The 20942-nt window shown below is 39.1% G+C and overlaps 2 protein-coding genes across 5 annotated transcripts; one reads left to right on the forward strand and one right to left on the reverse strand.

Moving 5' to 3' along the window:
- Positions 1-2346: 2346 nt before the first annotated feature.
- Positions 2347-9325, forward strand: fam47e (family with sequence similarity 47 member E). The gene is made up of 4 exons (XM_084946355.1): positions 2347-2462; positions 6986-7313; positions 7434-7559; positions 7917-9325. Exons 1-3 carry the CDS (start codon positions 2428-2430, stop codon positions 7554-7556), a joined length of 486 nt encoding a protein of 161 aa, XP_084802481.1. The 5' UTR covers positions 2347-2427; the 3' UTR covers positions 7557-7559; positions 7917-9325.
- Positions 8687-20940, reverse strand: LOC146376526 (uncharacterized). 4 transcript variants are annotated; one of them, XR_014801812.1, is made up of 23 exons: positions 20375-20940; positions 20235-20292; positions 19390-19529; positions 18896-19083; positions 18661-18770; positions 18278-18581; positions 18134-18186; positions 17497-17607; positions 17275-17356; positions 16993-17112; positions 15728-15967; positions 15387-15623; positions 14878-15046; positions 13454-13606; positions 12990-13102; positions 12619-12777; positions 11273-11365; positions 10966-11076; positions 10456-10619; positions 10107-10157; positions 9851-9912; positions 9403-9488; positions 8687-8881 (listed from the first exon to the last, which is right to left on the reverse strand). XR_014801812.1 is itself a non-coding variant. In XM_084946351.1 (23 exons), the coding sequence occupies exons 1-22, from the start codon at positions 20505-20507 to the stop codon at positions 9446-9448; spliced, it is 2832 nt and encodes a 943-aa protein (XP_084802477.1). In that variant the 5' UTR covers positions 20508-20940; the 3' UTR covers positions 8687-8881; positions 9403-9445. The 4 variants fall into 4 exon arrangements, 3 of the variants coding, with proteins under 3 accessions (XP_084802477.1, XP_084802476.1, XP_084802475.1); XM_084946351.1 differs by having other exon boundaries at positions 9403-9561; positions 15387-15512; positions 15752-15967; XM_084946350.1 differs by having other exon boundaries at positions 9403-9561; positions 15752-15967.
- Positions 20941-20942: the final 2 nt, after the last annotated feature.

Raw genomic sequence — 20942 nt, forward strand, 5'->3', positions numbered from 1 at the left:
TTGTAATTTTAAATGGTTTAAAAGCATGTAGAATAGCATATGTAGGCAAGTATATTTCTCCCTTTTTTTTTTATCAAGAAGCAAAGACGAAAAGGAAAAAAAAAAAGAAACAGGGCAGGGTTCGGTGGTTGAATCATCCGTCCCCACCAATGCCAAAACCAAATCTACGCCCTTGATGCAACAGAAAACTCAGGTCATAAGCACGAAGGAAGAGGACACTCTGACCTGACACTTGACCTTTGCAGTCCACTGAATGCCACCCAATCTGACTGACGTATGCAGAAAAAGCTTTTAAGACACCTTCTGGGTGGAGCAGAGTCGCAAAAGTGAAACTTTACCTACGGCTATAACTCTAGGCATAAGATGTTTATGACCAACCACTTACTGATCAGTGTTGCTGCTGATGCATCGTGTCTTCACCTCAGGGCAGTCTTGCGACACCTCCACAAACCTACAGCCAGGAGGAAGAGCCTCAGGGCGGCTAAAGTGACAAACAACCCATTCACAGTCTGTATCAGCTCCAACACTGGTCTTACTGAACGCTATACTTGCTGACATTTAAATTCCAGCACAGTTTTTAAATGCTAAGAATTTGTTCCAGTCTAGTGGTTGCCTTTTCCATCAGCTGATGGTACATAGCTCCAGCCAAAAGGTCTATGGAGAAGTACTTGCTTTCAGCACCAAATTTAATTTAGTATGAGCACACCAGGTGCTGCTCCATCAGCAAAGGGGCCATGTATGCTCCTGTGTACATTTTGACATAGGCAGGTTTCTGGTGTCACTGTCACATGGCTGCATTCAAGCGGACTGTGTTGCTGGCAAAGAAAACTGAAACTGCGGATTAGACAGTTCACTGACTGCATTTGAACAGCTTACTAACTCAGTTTGTTTCTATAAATAGGGATCATCAGAGCTCAAAGAGGGGAAACAGAAGTCTCTCTGTCCCAGCAGTCTTTTCCCTGATGTTTAAACAGCAGGAGAGTCCGGGGACCTAAACTGGAGCTAATTAGCTAATTCATGAGGCCTGAAGGGAGCAACATGTGATTTAATGCAGTCGGCAGCAACAGCCATGTTTCTAAACAACAGGTTTTGTCATTAATTTCTATACAATCCGAACAATTTCTCACATTAGCAGAAAAATATGGAAAGTATGCTTTAAGAGTGAAGTACAAATGTATCCTGGGAAACACAGAAGGATTATAGGCAACTTATCTCTACTGGAGATGTGTGTTGTATCTAAAGATATGTTTGACTTTGTAGTTGCAGTAGCACATATGAAAACAACATCTACTGATCCACACTGAGGGGACATAGGTTTGTTTTAAATCAACACCTTTGATTAGGCATGGCTTGTTACACACCCACATTATGTTGATATGTAGATTAGTTACACTGGCATTCTTACTGGGACAAGTGACATTTCTTTTTCTGAATAAGGGCAGCGACTTTTGGCTTATAAGATGTCAGTGCAAACTGAAGACAATAGTGAAGAGGACTGTCAGTCAGTGAACAATGAGAGCTGCTTTTTTTTATTTTATCGAGTTTGTACGTGAAAAGCTTGATTCACATGTGTATGTCGACCCAAACATAACGAGCATGACGACTACTACTTTCTTAATGTTAGAAAACTGGTGGGTGTTGACATCAGTCCAAAACTCGTCAGTGGAAGGACTCACCGCAAAGACCCCCACTGTTACAACACCACGGGTCTCTGGCAGAACGCATCACCTCTGTGGGTAGAGCGAGTCCATGTAACCGACCAGAAAGCTTCTCTTTCAACTTCGCTATGAAATCAGTCATCACATCCACGACTTGGGCCGGTGATGAGATGCATTTGCGGAGTGTCGGAAAATACACCCTGTGCTCAACTCAGTCGAAAAGAAGGTTAAGCTTGACTTTAAATGTCGTTCAGAAAGCAGACATTGGCCATAAAGCTGTTGTCCAGAATGTGATTCAAGTGTTTCTGATTTTTTTCTTTTTTTTGCCTGCTACTGGGGAACAAAGTTGTGATCTCCTCCCTCTGAACACCGCAACACCCTCACTGCAAATAAAACACATAGGTTGGGTATTTAGATTTGGCGGTAAAATAAACAAGTACTCGTCGGTACTTGTTTGCCGTACACCTTAAATGTGACACAGTGGAAACATAATGAAAGCAAAAGTTATTTTAACCTGTGTTCCTTTCATATGAAAATGAGCAGTTTTAGCAAATTAACTATAGTTTTTCTCTGCCTTTTTATTTTTATTTTTTATTTATTTATTTATTTTTTTTGGGGTGGGGGGGGGGGGGGGTGACTATTCAAGGAGCTTCCGCTGTTACCATAGTTACTGAGTAACAAACCGCCGTCGGACGTCACGAGTCAGCAATCGTACCGCTTGTTTTTAGTGGGGTTTTCCAAAACTCATTAACAGATAATATTTACGAAGATGGAGTCTAAAACCAAACAACCAGTTTTTCCTTGGTAAGTCACTTAAAAAATTTTTTTACTGTACTTTTTTTTTTTTACATAGAAAATATTTGCATTCGCCCTTTTTAACCACTGCTAAGAGAAGTGTCATCGCACTGTCTAAAAAGATGTACTTGTAATGTAATAGTGTTAACTAATGTTACTTGTAAATAGAAATCGCACTAATACATAATATCCCCTTTCAGACTGGTTTATTTCTGGCAAACTGCAATAAATGCATTTAGAAGTAAAATTATTTCAGCTTTATGCTAATGTTGTATTGCAGTGCAGCAGGCCTGCATGCTCCAGTTAATTTATATGCTGAGTAACCTTTTGCGTATAAAACACTGTATAAGTAACATAAGGGCTTGTCTAATGAATTTAACTCCATCTCACATAGGTTCAACAATAAAATATAATATTATAAAATGGCTACAATAGGACAGTTACATAAAATACTAATTTCCTACTCATATTTTTGCTTCTACGCTTGAGGGACAATTTGCTTCCCAGAGCATTTTTCCTAGTTGTATTATTGGCAGTATTTTATGTGTGCATTTCTAATACCTATTTCAGATACTTTTCAGACCATTGCACTGGTTTAACCTCCTAATTTCTCTTTGCTATTTGGGTTGATTGGGACCTGATGAATGTAAAAACAAAGAATTACCAGATTCTTTTTTAACCTGATTTTTGTATCTGAGAAAAATTTGATCCACATATGAGGACATTCGTTTTAAATTTTGATAGAACAGTGGCAGTATATGGTCCTTGTAAGTGGATATCAGGTCCTTGTAGAGCAAAATTTAGTATTTTGGTCTAGACAACCCAAAATATGATGTCCACATATTGTCCACCATCACTGATGCTGCCTCTTAGACCTACTTCCTGTGTTTGCCCACCTGACCTGAACAAGTATGAGGGCAGGGATGAGGAGACTTGAGAAATACATAGAATTCAGATGAGGAAGAGGAAAAGGGAGAGGCAGGACTAGAGAAGATAAACATGGTACTCTATATCACCGCACACATGAAAGAGTGCTATTTAAAATTGTCACTGAGCTGCTTTATTTATATCTTTATTTATATTCTAAAGGATGAGAGATGTGCCTGTAAGTGGGGGGCGGGGTTGATGTATGCCATTATGCTGCTGAGAGAGAGGCGATACAGCTGGACGCTTTACCCTGGTTAAGAATTTCAATATCTCTGAGATTAAGAACACAGTACAGAATAAATAATAAGACAACACCAGTCTGCAGGTAATCTAAGCGAACTAGAGAAACACAAATAACAAAATATAATGCCACTGTTCTTAAGCGGGTAAAAGGATTAAATGCTGGCATGCCACAAGAATTAATAAATAAACAATAAAAATTTTAACCAGGGAAAATTGATTTTATGGCGATATTGTGAGTTATTAGATTATATAATTAATTATCTGTACTGAATGCCACATGTGGACACATCAAGTTACTTCCTAACATAAATGCTAAATTTCGATTTGTTGTTATTAAAAACACCACTATGCTGGCTCAGTTTTTCCGTAATCCATTATGTCTCTTTCTGCTTAGAAACCACTTGCTTGAACTTTTAAAAAGTGCGTGAATGGGTGAACGAGACATGTTGTAGAAAGTGCTTAAGCAGAGTAGAAAAGTGCTACATAAGAGACAGTCAATTAAGCAAAAGACTAATTTGAAATTACCAGATTAAAGTGAATAATTTCATAAAACAAAGCACACTTAAGCAGGAAGCCATTCATTTTCTAAGGGTTAAATCCTGAGTTTTACAACTTAGCATCCATAAAGCAACTTCTGGCATTTATCATTTTATATGATCTTTAATTTCAGTGGTCATGTGGATGTAAAACTGTATGTAGTGTCTCACAAGTCAAGTTAGATAGAGAGCGCTTGAAAAGTTTGCTGGCTATGTCCCAAAATAAGATTTTTAATCTCCAACAAGATATACTAACACCACCTTTGTTGATAGATTTTCGCATATATTGTCTCTGTAGACATCACGCAAATGTTATGGCACATTAACTCGGACACTCCTCACCTGAATTTTTCATAAAGATCTGAACAACCAAGGAGACTCTTAGTTAACAAAGGTAATGAATACAGTTGTCATACAACTAATAATACCCTTGGAAAGCTTATAAAGGTCACACTACCAGAAGCAAACATTGCTTTCTTTGCAGACTGTAGCATAATATATCTGAAACTGGTAAAAGTCATATACCAGACTACTCCAATTTCCCTCAGTAAGAATCTGAAACTTGAACTTGCTTTAAACTGCGCTATGCTACAAAATATGATATTGCTACTGCCAAAAGTTTGGAAAGACAGATAAGGGTGTTCATGTAGGAGAATATTTTTGCAGTATCAAAAAGTCTAAACACAAGAACATCGTGTTGAATTCCATTCCAGCAAAAAATAATAATAATTAAATAAATAAATAAACTATCAAGCCTTTTTAAAAAATAAATCATTTTATCATTTGAGCAGATAAAAAAGGACATGGGAGTTAGTACAGACTACGTAAGTGTCTAGCTGGCAGAGGTAAATATAAAGACAACTCAGAGAACAGAGTGCAAGTATGTGAAGCAGAAGCATGTTACCTTTTCAAATACACAAAAAGTGTCTGCTTACATGAAGAGACACTTTAATTTAAAAAAAAGTTTGATTCCTGAAGGACCAGGCTCCATGACATATTAAAGACTTCACATTACCAAACTTTAGAAAAGCTCCTAAAAGTAGAATGGGAGGCAGAGCCTTCACTTGCCACGCTCCTTTCCTGTGGAACGAGCTGTCTATGATCAGGAGACAGACGTTACCTACTTTTAGTTTTTTTTTTTAAAGCTTATAGGTAGGGCTAGATTAAGTGAGTCTGAACCATGCCTTGGTTAGGCTTCTATACAGTCAGGCTGCTGGGAGAGTTCCCACGATGCACTGCATGTCTTTTATTCTCCACTCCCACTACAGCATTCTCTCATAAACTATGAGAGTGTTTTGTACATTGTGTCTTTCCATTCACTTCCTCCTTCTGCTTGATGTTTCTTCCTGTTAAAAAGAACATCTTCCTCTCCACCATCACTTCCTGATTTCCTATTTTTTGTATGTTTGTCACACAAAAATATTTCAAATTATCAAAAATATTTAAATATTAGACAAAGACAACACAAGTAAACACAATATTCATTTTCTGAATGACGGTATTAAGGGAGAAAACAATATCTAAACCTACATGGCCCCTAAATCTAATAACTGGTTGGGCCAACTTAGCAGCAACAACTGTGAAATAGTCTTTTTCAGCACTGAGAAGGAATTTTGGACCACTTATCTCTGCAGAATTATTGTAATTCAGCCATGATGGAGGGTTTTCAAGCATGAACTGCCTTTTTAAGGTCATGCCACAGTATCTCAGTTGCATTCAGGTCAGGACTTTGAATAGGCCACTCCAAAGTCTTAAGTCATTCAGAGATGGACTTGCTGGTGTATTTTGGATCATTGTCCTGCAGCAGAACCCAAGTGAACTTCAGCTTCAGGTCACGAAGAGATGGCTGGACATTCTCCTTCAGGATGTTTGGTAGACGGCAGAATTCATGGTTCAATTTACTATATCAAGTCTTCCAGGTCCCGAGGCAGCTTAACAGCTCCAGACCATCACCCTGCCACCACCATATTTTACTGTAGGTATGACGTTCCTTTTCTGAAATGCCATGTTAGTTTTACACCAGATGTAACGGGACACACACCTTCCAAAAAGTTCAACTTTTCTCTTGCCAGTCCACAGAGTACTATCCCAAAAGTCTTGGGGATCATCAAAATGTTTTCTGGTAAAACTGAGACAAGCCTTTATGCTTTCTGTTTATGCAATCACTAAGACACGCACTCTTTCATGGCACGCATTTTTAATTTCTCTTTGCTATTTGGGCTGATTGGGACCTGATGAATATAAAAACAAAGAGTTACGTGATTTTTTTTTTTACCTGATTTTTTGTTTCTGAGAAAAATAAGATCCACATATGAGGACATTCGCTTTAAATTTCGATAGGACAGTGGCAGTACAATGTCCTCGTAAGTGGATATCAGGCCTTTGTAGAGCAAAATTTAGCATTTTGTTCTAGACAACCCAAAATGTGATGTCCACCTATGTGGACACCAGGTCCTAGGAGGTTAATGATAAACACCGTGATTTAGAAACTGCATTTTGTGTTTACTTGTGCTATCTTTGTCTAATATTTAAATTCGATGATCTGAAACATTTAATTGTGACAAACATACAAAAAAATAGGAAAGGGGCAAACACTTCTGTCACAACTGCTGTTGTGATATATATAAAGGGCACATTTTCAATCTTCTTCTTAACAGAATATGAAAAACAGCTTCTAGAAAAATATCTGTGTTGTTCAGCAGGAAATACACAATGAGTGTCTGCTTTGATATATCTGATTTTGTTTCTCTGGACAACACAAATTTGCTTTTACTGGGTTGTATTCATGTTGTTTCACAAAGTTTTTACATTTCTCTAAATCCCCAGGTACAGGGAAAGGTTGCAAGAAAAGTATCTTAAAGTCCCGGATAGCAAGCTGTCATCTAGCAGGTGTTGGCATTTCACAAACACGAGTCTCTGCTCATCAGTGACACCTGGGGTCTACACAGGAGTCTCACCTCTTATTTTCCCGGGGACTCAACAGCACAACTCCAGTCAAAAGCCTAGAAAGATCATCTCTAAAGAGCATGCCTGCTTCTCAAAGCAGATGATCCAGAAGCAGATTCGCAGTACGTATGTCGCTTCTGTAGAGGAAAAACTCAAGCAGCACCCTCTGGCTATGTACCCTCACTATAAGGATCACCTGACTCCTGAAGTAAGCTCCTCTATGCCAGAATGACATAGCTTCAGGTTAGGCAGATAAATGATGCCTGAATGAAGGCAAATACCTTCACACTGTGTTAAAACATATTTACATGGTCTTATTGTTCTCTAGTTATTTAATCGGGTGGTGGCTGTTTTGGACCCAGATTTGAGCGTAAGCAATGCCTCTGCACTTCCTGCACCTTCAGAAGACCTCGCAGAGGAGGAGGTCAAAACAGGAAACAGCCAAACTTAAAATGTAGGTACACACGCAGCTTAGAAATACCTGGCTGTTTTAGTAATGCCCAACATGACTTCTCTGCTTAAATGCAGAGAAGTCATCCAACTCCAAGAAACCCTTCTATATAATAAAAAAAACACATATAAAGGGTATCAAGAGAGACCAGTTGGTCTCAGTAAAACAACTGAACACAATTAAGGACATCAAAGTATAGTTTTCAGGAGATAGTCTGCCTTCCTGGTAACAAGTTTGTTATCTCAAACTGAAAAGTTTGAGATAACAAACTAACAAGAGAGCACATTACTGTTTCGCAGAAGTTACAAAAGAACTAATATATTCTTATAATGACATGATACTTATGTTTGACTTTTGCAGGATGAATGCTTCTGATGGTGCTCCTCCTTCAAGTCTGTTTGCCACCAATTGTGCCCATTCAAGCACACAGCAACTTCTCAGGTTTTGTATAAAATCCCAACCAGGAAGGCTATTCATATTTCCAAAGCAAGAACAAAATTCAGTACAGATCACAAATATAAGTGAAATATAAATTTTGATATCTTTTATTTGGGGAGGAAAAAAACAGTTACTTGCAAAAATAAACAAATTCAAGAGTCCAGCAACAGGTCCAAGTAGCTGAACTAAAATGTAAACAAGAGATAGAATGGGGACTTGGATCTGGCACAAATCTCAAGAAAACCCATCGTCCTTTCCCGTCTAACATAACAAACAGCTGGTTTCATGGCAAGTAACACAAACCATCAAGAGTGAAGAGGATACAAAATATTTGGGTTTAAAGACCTCTGTGTGGTAGGTCCACATCGTTTGTATATGGAAAAAGCTCCAGAGGATACAAAGGACAAGGGTGTTTAAGTATGACTTTATTTCTAAAGAATCTCCTTTTTTGAAGAGTAAGATAAAGATCAATAACAAGAGGTGTGTATATTTGTTATCATATAAAAGAAATATGGATAATTAAGTAGTGCTTATAAACAAAGGATGGCAGAAGATTTCCAGAGTCCCTAAAAGCAGCCGGAACTGTACTAGATGTACTGTATGGGCAGCATGTGTCCCAACTACTTGAATCACAGCTTTTATTATAAATTTATTATAAATCTATGCTATGAATAAAATAATTATTAACAGACTTCACATTTTTCAAGCACTTTATTTAAACATGATAATACAGCTGATTGTTTTTTCAAATCAATCAAATCAAATCACTTTTATTGTCACATCACATGTGGAGGTACACTGGTACAGTACATGTGAGTGAAATTCTTGTTTTTTCAAAACGTTCTGCTGTCAGAGTTCATTCTTGTGACCTTTGAAAAATGAGGCATCTGTAAGACAAAAAAGAAAAAAACATAAAGGTATGATATTTGACAGATTATGATCAATCAGAAACACAATGGAATGTTAAGCGTGAGATGCTGTGAGATGCTAAAGGACAAGTGTAATAGCCTTTAACGCAGAACTGGATTTCAGCTGCTGTCACACCTAAAAGTCTTTTCATCTGTTACTGACTTACCTTTAAATACATGACTCTTCTTGTTGATGTTATTCAGCCTTTCCTACACATTCAAAGACTCTGAAATGGTTGCCTTGATCTCTCCAGTAAAAGAATAAACTATAAATGACTCAATCTGTACAAACAGTTGACTCATGTCATGATATCGATGTAGAGTGAACAATGCTTGTAACATGTTTTTTAAAACAATGTAACTGTAAATGTAACTATCATCAACAGCAGGAAACAGTTTTCAAAGTAAAAGTCTTCAAATCAGTTTGGTTTGTTCTTGACTACTGTCTGAATGACCTCAGTTTTGCTCAGTTGTGATCATTAAGAACTTTAAGAACTTACTGATAAAAGAAGAGGGGTTCAGAAGCATTTTGGCGTGTCTCTGTTAGTTGTTTGGGTCAGAGGTCAGGAGAGAGTGGACTGGTGACCTGCGACCCAGTGAGAGTAGCGGTGGTGAGGAAGTATCCCTCACTGCAGTCTCTGGTATCAATATAAAATTGCCTAAAAAGCAGAGTGTCTGTTACAGATTTAAACCAAATCTTATTTTATTAAACTGCTCTATCTTGCATTATCTAGAGTTATCTATTAAACTATCTATTAAATATTTTTTTGATGATTTTCTTGTTCAGTAACTTAAAAAAACCCCTGCGTATTTAACCAAACAACGACCAAGACCAATTAATAGTGACAAGGAACTGTTGCAGGTCTAAAATTAAATTAAAATAAAATAAATTAATGCTTAGTAATAAGAAATTAGATATATTAAATAAAAACTGCTTATGAAACTCACTCTGACTGAAGGACTTGATTATTTTCTCATCTGGTTCAGCTGTCTTCAGGAAACATAGCTCGCTGTACACAGTGTGTGTGCAAACAGAGATTCATTACATTGCTTTACAGGCCTGTAGCACACTGCAGGGCCTTACATGAGAGGTAACAGGTCACATGGCTATATGGTGTGATCATCTCACAGCCTTAGGGCAAGTCACACTCACAAAGTCATGCAAAATATTTAGAAAAACAAAAACAAAGGGCACTTTCCCTACCTGCTGAAGGTATTTCTCCTCAGTTTGTAGCCAGTATCGCAACGATCAGTTCTGCGTCACAGACAAAAGAAATATTACAATATGGGTAAAGTGAGATATAACAAGAGCGTATGAGAGTACAGCAGAAATTTGGGTACATACAAGCGTTTGAATGATAAAAGGCAAATTTTTACATTTTATATTACAACATAGACTTTGAAACTGTGTGGTCAGTGAAAGCACTCACCACGTAGGGCTCATCTATGATTTCTTGCTCACTTAGAAATATCACATGATTTTCATATGTGACCTAAGTCGGCCTAAGAATAAAGCTAATGCTTGGGGTGTGTGGGAACTGAGCCAGACGTACAATGCGGTTCTGTGTACTCTCTCTGGTGCAGACCTCCTCCTGTGAAAGCTGCTGCCAGTGGTGCTGTTATCGGTGTGTGGTCCAGGGTTCTCCAAAATCCCTCCTCGCAGGATTTTGTCAAGAGATCTGAGCTCACAAGTGGGGCTCTCCAGCTGCCTCCTTGACTTCAGCAGCCAAAAAGATGTGCATGACAATGTAAATGAAGTGATATTTGGTAAAATATTTATTAAAATGTTCATTTTTAACAGTGAAATCAAAATATATGGGACAGTCTTCTTTTATCTGAATTAAATCAATAAAAACACATAAAACTGTCTCCGCAGTCCAACACAAATAGCATTTCAACCCTGTGTTGAAATTATTTACAGTCTGTTTTCTTTCCCAGCTCCAGGAATTCAAAGGCTGAGCAGATGTCTCGTGTCTGTACAGCCAAATAAAATGATTCACACAAGCACTTGACAGACTGAAAGCAGGAGGGATAGGCGAGATATAGGGAGTTTCTCACTGTACCTTGATGGCATGCTGGGAGGAAGGTGGAGCAGTGTGTGCAGATGGGATCAGGGAGTCCAGATCAGGTGGACACACTTTCAGAGCTGTGTGCAGATTTTGACCTTGGAGCTCCTACAGAAAACAAATGTGGTCATGTCTCCCACTGAAAGATGTGCAATATTTAAAAATTATAGCCTAGCCTAACACACAGCTGAGAACCTTAGCATTGAGCACTTATTGTGTTTTTTTTCTTTACACAGACATAGAATACAGCATATTCTTGCTTATAAAAAAGCTCTGTCCTACCAATTATGTAGAACAGCTTTACCTTCAAGTGGAGGGCATGCTGGAGTTTTAAGCGGAAATATTCCTGCTCCCACAGCTGGATAAAATCCTGACAGTTTGCAAAGCTCTCCGATATCTTTTGAAATACAAAAAGAAAATGCGGTCACACTGGGACACAAACAGAGATACACAAGGACTCACAAAGTTCCTTTTTATACTTGACTCTATAAAATTTTGAACTTTTAATTCGAAAGGAACACAATAATTCTTTGGGAAACAGGAAAGCATGATGCTACCAATTGTAGAATCTTTTAATTTATTTTTATTTAAAAAGGATAATGAACATTAACAGAAGCATGTGGGCCCATCATGTAAATGGGGCAGATTATGTACTGCTTCCATAAGAGTCAGCCAGGTGCTACTAATCAAAATGCACTGGATTTTCTAATCATCAGACTTGAACACCTGTATAAAACCAGAATTTTGGCAGTTTGGTCTGGAGCATTCAGCTGTTTAATTAACACAATGCCAAAATTGTCCCATGAATGGATGCCTCGGCAAGATCAGACTGCGCATTGCTCAGAGAAATAGGAAAAAACCCAAAAGCTACCTCTCCAACTCTACAAGCCAGTTAGCATGTTAAATGTTCAGGTGCATGACTATTGAAGAAAGCTGAACAAGTATGGCTTGCTTGGAAGGGTTTCCAGGAGAAAGCTTCCTCTCTCTCTAAAAAGAACAGGCAACACAGCTTAAGTGAAATCTGAACAAACCACAGGACCTCTAGAACGATGTTCTTCAAAGTCAAAGTGGAAACATTTGGCCATAATGCACAGCCACAAAACCAAACAGAGCATTATCAGCTTAAATACTTCATGCCAAGTGTCAAAGGGATGAAATGGGCTTGTTTTGCAGCCATGGGACCTGTAGTCATTAAGTCGACCATGAACTCCTCCGTATGTTAAAGTATTCTAAAATCAAATATGTGGTCATATATGTGTCAGCTGAAGCTTGGCCGTAACTGTGTCACAGAACAGGACAATGATCACAAGCACAGCAGCAAATCTACATCAGGATGGCCAAAAAGAAAAGAATCAAGGTGTTACAATGGTCCAGTCAAGTTTAGACCATAATTAGAAGAGTAAAGAGCATTTTATGATTTTATTAAACAGTGTCAGCAAAAGAAAAAAAAGGAAACAGAGGAAACTGTTAAAAAAGAAAACAGTTACCAGCTGAGGAGAAAGTGTATTTTAAAACATTTATTCTTCACCGCACACTGCTTACACTCAAAAGTCTGCATGTTTCAGGCAGTCACCAACATATTCACGCTTCTAAAAATTGCAGGTGTCAAAAATTGTGTCATGACTAAAATGAAGTGTAAATGAATGCCACCTTGTGAAGGATTGCCTCCAGCTCACTGATCCTATCTGTTAACTGCTGATCTTTGGAGCGAAGCACCTCCAGCTCATTAGCAAGTTGTCTCTTCTCCTCCCTGACAAAGGTTAGTTCCTGGAGCTGACGCTCGGTCTCCAAGTTCTGGTAGTCTTTCTCCTGGACAAGAAGAGAACATGGAGTAAATGCCTATCTCACTTCAGATGAATGTGAAGAACTGGAAAAAGTATGAAAAATTAACTGCCAAAAAAGCAACAACAACAAAAAAACAGTTGTATAGTGTTGCATATTTGAAGACTACTGATTAAGACATTTTGACTGCTATGTCATCAAGAGCTAACTTGTCAAAAGTTAACATGGTAAAAGCTCACGTGATGCAGCTTCTCCACTTTCTCCTCCAGATGTTGAATTTTGCTCTGCATTGAGTCCACCTGCTCTCTCCTGGCAGTGATCTCCTTCTGCATGTCCAAGGCTACCTGGAGGCCTGAAGTGGAGTCAAACCCATGGGACAGAAAGATGGCAACATAAATAATCACAGAGCTCTTCTTTAGGGTGGATTACAGGGTAGGGAATTACAGATTACATCTCTCAGACCGAAATGAAGCACAGGAGGTCAAAAAGTGAATTGAATAAATTTCACTAATATTACATTTTTTTGTTCTCTGAAATGCAAAATGTCTCTGTGATACTAAAGGTCGCTAACGTGAAAGTACTTCACTGTAATCTGTACACCTGACCAAATATATATGAAAATCACAAGCAGTTCTTCAGAGTTTTATTTGTTCATGAAGACTTTTAATTAAGTTGCATTTTAAATTATAAACATTGATCAAACCATGTCTGTCAGCCCCTTTGAGGGTCCCCAAGGTGCTCTGGATCTGATCTAGCTCATCGTGGGCGTTCCTTATCTGACTCTGAAGATTCAGCACCACACCCTCATGCTCCTCGTTCTTGCAGCTGTGCAGCCGTTGCAGCTCCTTGTGCTCCTCTGAAATCGTGCCCGGACAAACACGTGTTACGTCCAGAGAGAGAAATAGACGGTAACACATAAGCAAACACACACCACAACAGAAGGGCTTGGTTAACAGTGTAAACATACCAAACATAATTCTTTGCTTTCTTAACACAGCAGGACAAGAAGATAATTTGATTAGACTAAAAGCCAGGAGAGCTAAAGTTTTTCGAGAAACACCTCCATGGTCTACACAGTAATTCCTGGTAAATGGAAGGCTTGACTTCAGCAGTTTATTGATTAGAGGTATCAGACGACCCAAAGATGGATGCTTAGCTTATGTTATACAGGGTTTACACAGTGTTCCTACACTTAACAAAACGTTTTGCATTCTCCTGTCGTTGTTGTCCATTTGATAAGAAATAATGTGTTTTAAAATTGAGAAAATTAAGCTGTCTTCAGTGAGGGTCATTGATATGTGCAGGAAAACCCTGAATACAGTAAAAATGTACTTTGCCAGCTTACTATTCTAGGCAGCACATTTCAGACATGTCTATTTTAACCTGGACACTGATACTTAGGTTAGTACTGTAATGAGGGCAAGGGAACAAGGTCACCCTGGTAAAAGAGATTTAATTTCAACAGGAATTCCTCTTAAAATGAAAGCTAAAAACAAACAAACACATAAATAACTATCCATCTCCCCACTCAGTAACAGAACAGAGCCTCAAGTCAGTAGGGTCTATCATTCAAGGTAATCAAGCACAAAACTTCAAACACTTCTCTGTGCTTACTATGAAGGTATTTTTAAGTGATATCTAAATTTAATTCAATTTCATTGGTTAACACCTGAATGTAACTGTAATAACTTTAATCTATTTGCTGGCTTTTCCCAAAGAGAAGTTTTTAAACAACTCTTTTTTTCTCCCTGGAAATCAGACTCTTACCAAGATTACAATACTTTTGCTAAATTCTCCTCAAAGTCTGTCTGAGTGGAATGCCTCTCTTACAAAACCTAAAGCCTTTTTTAAGATATTCTATTGCATAGTGTGAGACAAACTGCATGTCACAGACAGTAAGGGTGTAACAATTCTCCTAAACCACAATTTGGTTAATTACACAGTTTTCTTTAAAGGGAATGAATAACAAGAGAAAAGGCAGATTTGTGTTAACCACAGATCACTTGATCATTACTGTCAACAGAATCATCATTAATCAGCTGAACAGCATCTTTAAACTTTCATCAGACTACGCTTTAACCAGTCACCTTATTTCACTGATTGTGAAACAGGGTACATTCAACTCACTCGTAAGGCTGACTAACTGCACACGTCGCAGTTCCAGCTGGGTGGTAAGCTGCTGTTTCTCCAGAGTCTCCTCCCGGATGCGCTGGCTCTGCTCAGCCACAGAGGGCTCGAGCTGTCGTCTCTCATGCTCTACAGCAGCCAGGTGTGACTTATGGCGATCTACCTCAGCCTTACCGGCAAATGGTAATAGAAAAAAGAGAAAAGGTGGCATTAGGACAGGGGTGGGCAACTCCAGGCCTCGAGGGCCGGAGTCCCTGCAGGTTTTAGATGTGTCCTTGAACCAACACAGCTGATTTAAATGGCTAAATTAGCTCCTCAACATGTCCTGAAGTTCTCCAGAGGCCTGGTAACAAACTAATCATGTGATTCAGGTGTGTTGACCCAAGGTGAGATCTAAAACCTGCAGGACACCGGCCCTCGGGGCCTGGAATTGCCCACCCCTGCATTAGGACATGTCAACAGGAAAAAGAAAGGGAAAAATGTGTTTTGACCTAATACTTGCTTCTGACCCTTAGCTGCTGCATCTCCAGCTTGTGCTGGTTGAGCTGGTTGCTGAGGAGGCTGTTCTCCTGTTGAAGATCATCGATGGTGCGGCTTTGTTGGACTGTCATCTGGATGCTGCTCTCGATCTGGAACTTTAGAAGATCTATCGTCTTCTCTCTGTCACTCAGCTTCAGCTTCAATGTCTCTTGTTCTATCTGCAGGGTCTGGCACTGACTCTGAGCCTCTTTTAACCTGTTAAGATGCTAAAAAAATATTTAAGCCTGAATTCACTGAAAATTGTGATCTCCCCCCAAAAAATTTTTTATAAAAAGCATTAAAAATATTCTCTCTAAAGAAAAAAAAGCACCTGACTCAAACACAAGTGTATTACTTGATGAGTTTCTTGTTGCTTTAAGTGGAATTCTTTGTCTTTCTCCCACAGGAGTTCCTGGGATTTCCTTCCCTCGTGGTCCCTCTGCTCCAGCAGGGCCTCTAGGCGGGTTTTCTCCTCCCCAGCTTGGTGAAGCTGCTCCTTAGTCACCTTCAGCTGCCTTCGAAGGACCTTTAATCCCTCCTGGAGCTCACACTGCTGCTGGTCACAGCACCTCTGGATAAAGCAGGAAGCACAGTGAGTTGCCTGCACTGGAATGGGCAAAAATTATAATCTTTTGGAATTTTACACATTAAGGCAACCCTCTCTGAATGTTGAGAACTGCTCCTGACACAATAAGATTGTGAGTATAGTAAATCATGAGGCCAAAATTAACAGCAACCTTGTTGAATCCACATGGGCTAAGTGGCCAACTGGAAATGACAACTACTGAGTCCATTTAGCTTTTGTGTCTTTAGATGGCATGTGGGAAAAAACTTTATTCGTTACACAACACTAATGCCAAGCGGGAGATAGCAGTTGCCCAGTGTATGATCAGTGTATGCCCAAACGAGCTTGTTTGGGTGACTGAAAAATCACCAGAGTTGTATAAAAAACACTGTATTTCCTTTCCTCAGCCTTTGGCAACACATTTTATTTATCAAATAACAGGAAATTACACAGACTTCTTTTAACTGAGGTAACACAGGCTCATTACCTCAATGATCATGCTTCCATCCTTAGCTAATGCCCAAAGGCTAACTTTAAGACAGAAAAAACCCCAGGCCTCTTGGATAGTGTTGTTGCTTTGTAATTTGCATGCCCAGTTACGACGTTTTTTACATATTGCCTCACAGCAACAATGAACTCCAGCCTTCTAGTGTTGGCATTACAGAAAGACCTGATCAGTCAGGATGTTCAAACTTCAGTTGCTATAAAGGAAATTGTTGCCCTATTGTATAGATGGCGGTGCAGTACATAAGAACAGTATGAAAATATTAGTTATTACAAGAGGGGTGGTACAGGCTCAGTTTATACTGCCTTAGTAACCTTAAAACCCATCCATTTATAAAAAGCCTCCTTCTGGTTTTGCTAATTGTCTTTGACCACTCCCACCTACATCTAAAGAAGTTTCACAAGCAGATTAAATAAATTACATAATTTTACCTAAACTTGACACAAAGTTTAATCCGGCATAACCACTGTACTTTAATACACCGACATAACAGTTTATGCACAGAAGCAAGACTGTGGTACCACACCTTATGTTGTTTAAGCTGAGAATGAAGTTCCATTGCCTGTTGCAATGATTTGTCTTTTTCTTGCTGAGCACTCAAGAGCTGCGTCTGAGCCTCACTCAGCTGCTGCTCCAGACCACAAACCTACAACATGACAAAACACATACACAAACATAAACACATAAAAAAGACGCACATACTGGCCATTTACTGGTGCTGCTTCTCCACATCCAAGCAGCACAGTTCAGAGAAGCGAATTTATATCTGCCTGACTTAATAACTTCATCTTTTCAACATCATCTTTACCTTATCTTTAAGGCTGGAAAAGGTTGACTCCAATTCTCTGGCCTGATACTCATGCAGTGAGGGCGGTCTCACGGTGAGTTTTCTGGGTATACAAATCATGAGTGAATACTGTCATATTGTCTGACAGGTTTACAGTAATACAGAAACCAGCAGGGAGTTATCACTGCACTGCAAACTATCTGATGAATAATAAAAAGAAGACATTTTTTGACAGCCACTTACTTGAGCAATTCCACTTTGGCACACAAGTTGAAGCTGTTGTCTTTTGATGAGCTCAGTATATCAGTCAACATCGCCATCTCCTGGCCAAGAGTTGAAATGAGGTGTTCCAGTCTAAGTTGACACATTTTGCACAGGGTTTATTTACACGGTTAAGGTAGGGCACAGCAACTTTTTAAGTTTACTTTGTTTCTTTGATGGCACACAAGAACTAAAGAGAAGTAATAAAAAGAATAGCTATGATTCAGTAAAGAGTTTGTTAATCACTAAAGGCAAGAATTTCTCAATTTTGTTTCTGACAAGAAGATGACAATCATTATGTTTGAGCATATTTTCAACAGAATAACTTAAACCGCCTGCTCCATTGAAAAAGAAAAAAACAACTGCTACACTGAAGTTGGTATTTATATTATAAATATTCTTCAAAAGTGACACAAATTATGGCAAAAATCACACACAAACATTCTGATAATTTATCATGTAAATTTGCTGCTTTACTTTGTACTTCGTGTGAGTGAATGGAAAATCTTTAGCTTTTGTACAACAGGTTTGACAAACCCAGCTCTAAGAATCTGTGATGGGCAGTTGTTGACATTCAGTAAATGACAGAATTCACTGATTAGTTAGGAAAATGATATACCTTTCTTGTTCAATTGCTCCACTGTATTCCTTGTTCCCCATCTGTTCTTCTGACTGATATGAAACAGAAAGAAAAAAATCATGAGAGTCATATTTTTTTGCAAAATACACCCATTATTGTACTCTACTGAATGCTATCACTTACCAAAAAAGACCTCCCCTGTAGCTTGTCGTTGAGATCCACATTTCCCTTAGTAGGAATAAATTGCTGCGTTTTGCGATTCTCATGTTTAGTGCCGGTGACTGAGTGTTCAGATTGTTTCCCATCCAATGTATGATACACCTCCTTTATGGTCTGCTCCAATGTTTCAACTTTCCTATTAAGCGCGACAGCCTCATTCTCCATCTCCTGCAGCTTCTTGTCCCTCGACCTTTTGAGTTTCTGAAGCTCTTCCAACAAGCACAGCATCTTTTCCATCTGATCAACGTGTTTCCTCGAATCCTTTAATCTACAAATCAAAAGATATGTGGGTCAAGGTGTTTCAGGCATTTTATTTTATATATGTAGAACTGTATCTGTGTTTTCACCTCAGGTCAGACAGGGCATCATTCTCCATCTGGACTTTATGCAGCTCAGTTTTCAGGTTTGTGATGGCTTTCTGAGGACAGCATGTTTCTTGTTCAGCTTGATTAACTGTCTGTGTTTGGGGAGATGAAACATAAAAGATACATAATGCAGAGAGTGCACTATCCTCCTCTGCTATTAACATCACACATGACCAAACTATTACATAAGATTTCATGGCTGCAATAAAATATGAACCTTGTTGAGCTGCAAGTCTGACAGCTGCTGAAGGCAGTCATCCATTGCATTTTCTAACACCTGCTTTCCAGGAGAGCTGATGTCCCTTTGGGCTACTTCCTGGTTTAAAATATCCAGACCAAAGACCAAAGGCTGAGTCACTGCCTGCTGGTGGGTTGGAAGAAAGGAGGAATCTCCAGGAGAGTCATCTGCCAAAACAGCAACAGATGTTTAAAACACTCAGAGCGTACACTGTCACTGTTAAGATAGGGTGTTTGTTTATGTTGAATTCTTTCCCTTCATATCTGTGTATGCATGCTAGTTATTTGGATTTAAACATTTTCTGAGACCCAAATAGCTTAGAAGAATTTGAGCTTCAGTACTTCTGCGCCTTTGGTTTTCAGCCATTTTATTCTACTCTGGATTTTGTAAAACAATAATTAGATAACACATTTCCCCCCCATCTTTCAAGTTAGAGTGGCATAAACAAGATGTGTAGAAACACTTGTACTCACAGATATGAGGTTTAATATCATGGCAGCTTTGTCCAGGTGACCTACAGCTGCCGCCAAATCTCTCCAGAACCACCTTAGTTGCATTTTCCACCTCTTCTTGTAGTCTTTGGGTTTCCTTGGTGCGGCGATCAAGCTCATCACTGTCAATACATAGAAGCTCAGGCTTAGACTAACTCATACAGTGAATTCAGTTCAGATTTGTTTACTAATGGTACCCACTGCAGCACAGCCTGATTTATTTTCTTTGATCAAAACAGAATGTTTTAAGCCTAATTGTTAAAGCTGTGAGGAAGACTGCCATGCATCAAAACCAGGACCTGGTTCCACAGGAGAGGATAGCTGAAGGCTCTGCCTCCCACTTTACTTAAAGCACAGTGAACCACAAGTAAGCCTGACAGGGCAGTCTTACAATGAAGTGCTCTGTTAGGATAATATGGTACTATGAGGTCTCTAAGATATTCAATTTTGGCTTCAACAAGGAGCCAACACGGGACAAATGCGATCTCTCTTTCCAGTCCCTGTTAATACTCTTGCTGCTGTGACTTGGATGACGATTTGATGATTTGGATGCTTTTTCAGGGAGCTTTTAGAACAGCCGGATTAATAGGAATTATAACAGTCCATCCAAGAGTGGCACATGCATGAACTACCTTTCAGTATCACTGTGAGACAGGACATTTATAATCTTGACAATACAGTGCAATAGAGTGAAAGAAGGAAGTCTAAGTTCTTTTTTTAATGTTTATCTTTCATTGGGTCTGTCCTTTAGCATCTTCGGGACAAAAAACGTAGAGCGCGTCATTTTTTCAGTGCAAAAGCTGTTAAGTTATGGTGAGGAACCTTACCTCAGCTCCTCCAGTGTCACACTGTTGAATCTCAACCGAAGAGGGCCATCATGGGGATCTATAAAGTAAATAGGAACCGTCCAAGTTACTGAAACAACGTTTAGCATACTAACAGGCAATACTTTTCTTACTTAGCTTACCAGCGGTTCCAGTTCCTGCCGCTGTTGCTGTTCTATCTTTCGCTGTGGAATGGTATCGTAAAACGTTAGTGCCACTATTGATGGAAAGCCTATAGCTCTGGGGCTCAGAGGGCTGGGACCCCGTGGAAGACATCTCATTTTTTATGTCAAGTCATTGATTAAGACATTTACAAGAACCTGCAAATGACAACTGCTAACAAGTTGCTAGAGCGTGCAGTTTCATCACCATGGAAACAGCATCGGTGGTAGTGACGTGTCATGCGCAAAAGCATCGTCTCTAATCGGAAGAGCCAACTCCCATCATATTTGCCAAATAAAGATAAAATATGAGGCTACAGATGGTAATATATTAAGAGCCATTGAGAGCCAAAAGAGCCAGCTCTTCTTTGGGAGCCGTGCCACAAGAGCCATCACTAATTTGTAGCTAATTTGGCCGACGTGGTTGAGCGGTCTTTGAGTGTAACCGTTAAAATATAATGACAGACTTGTATGTGAAAGTCAGAACCGGTGAACTACAAGTTTATCGGTTAAGTGACCGTAAATACGAGGCAAAACATAAGTACTGCCG

Source organism: Perissodus microlepis, chromosome 12, assembly GCF_051167445.1.
Source record: "Perissodus microlepis isolate ML-2025 ecotype Zambia chromosome 12, ASM5116744v1, whole genome shotgun sequence".
NCBI lineage: Eukaryota > Metazoa > Chordata > Actinopteri > Cichliformes > Cichlidae > Perissodus > Perissodus microlepis.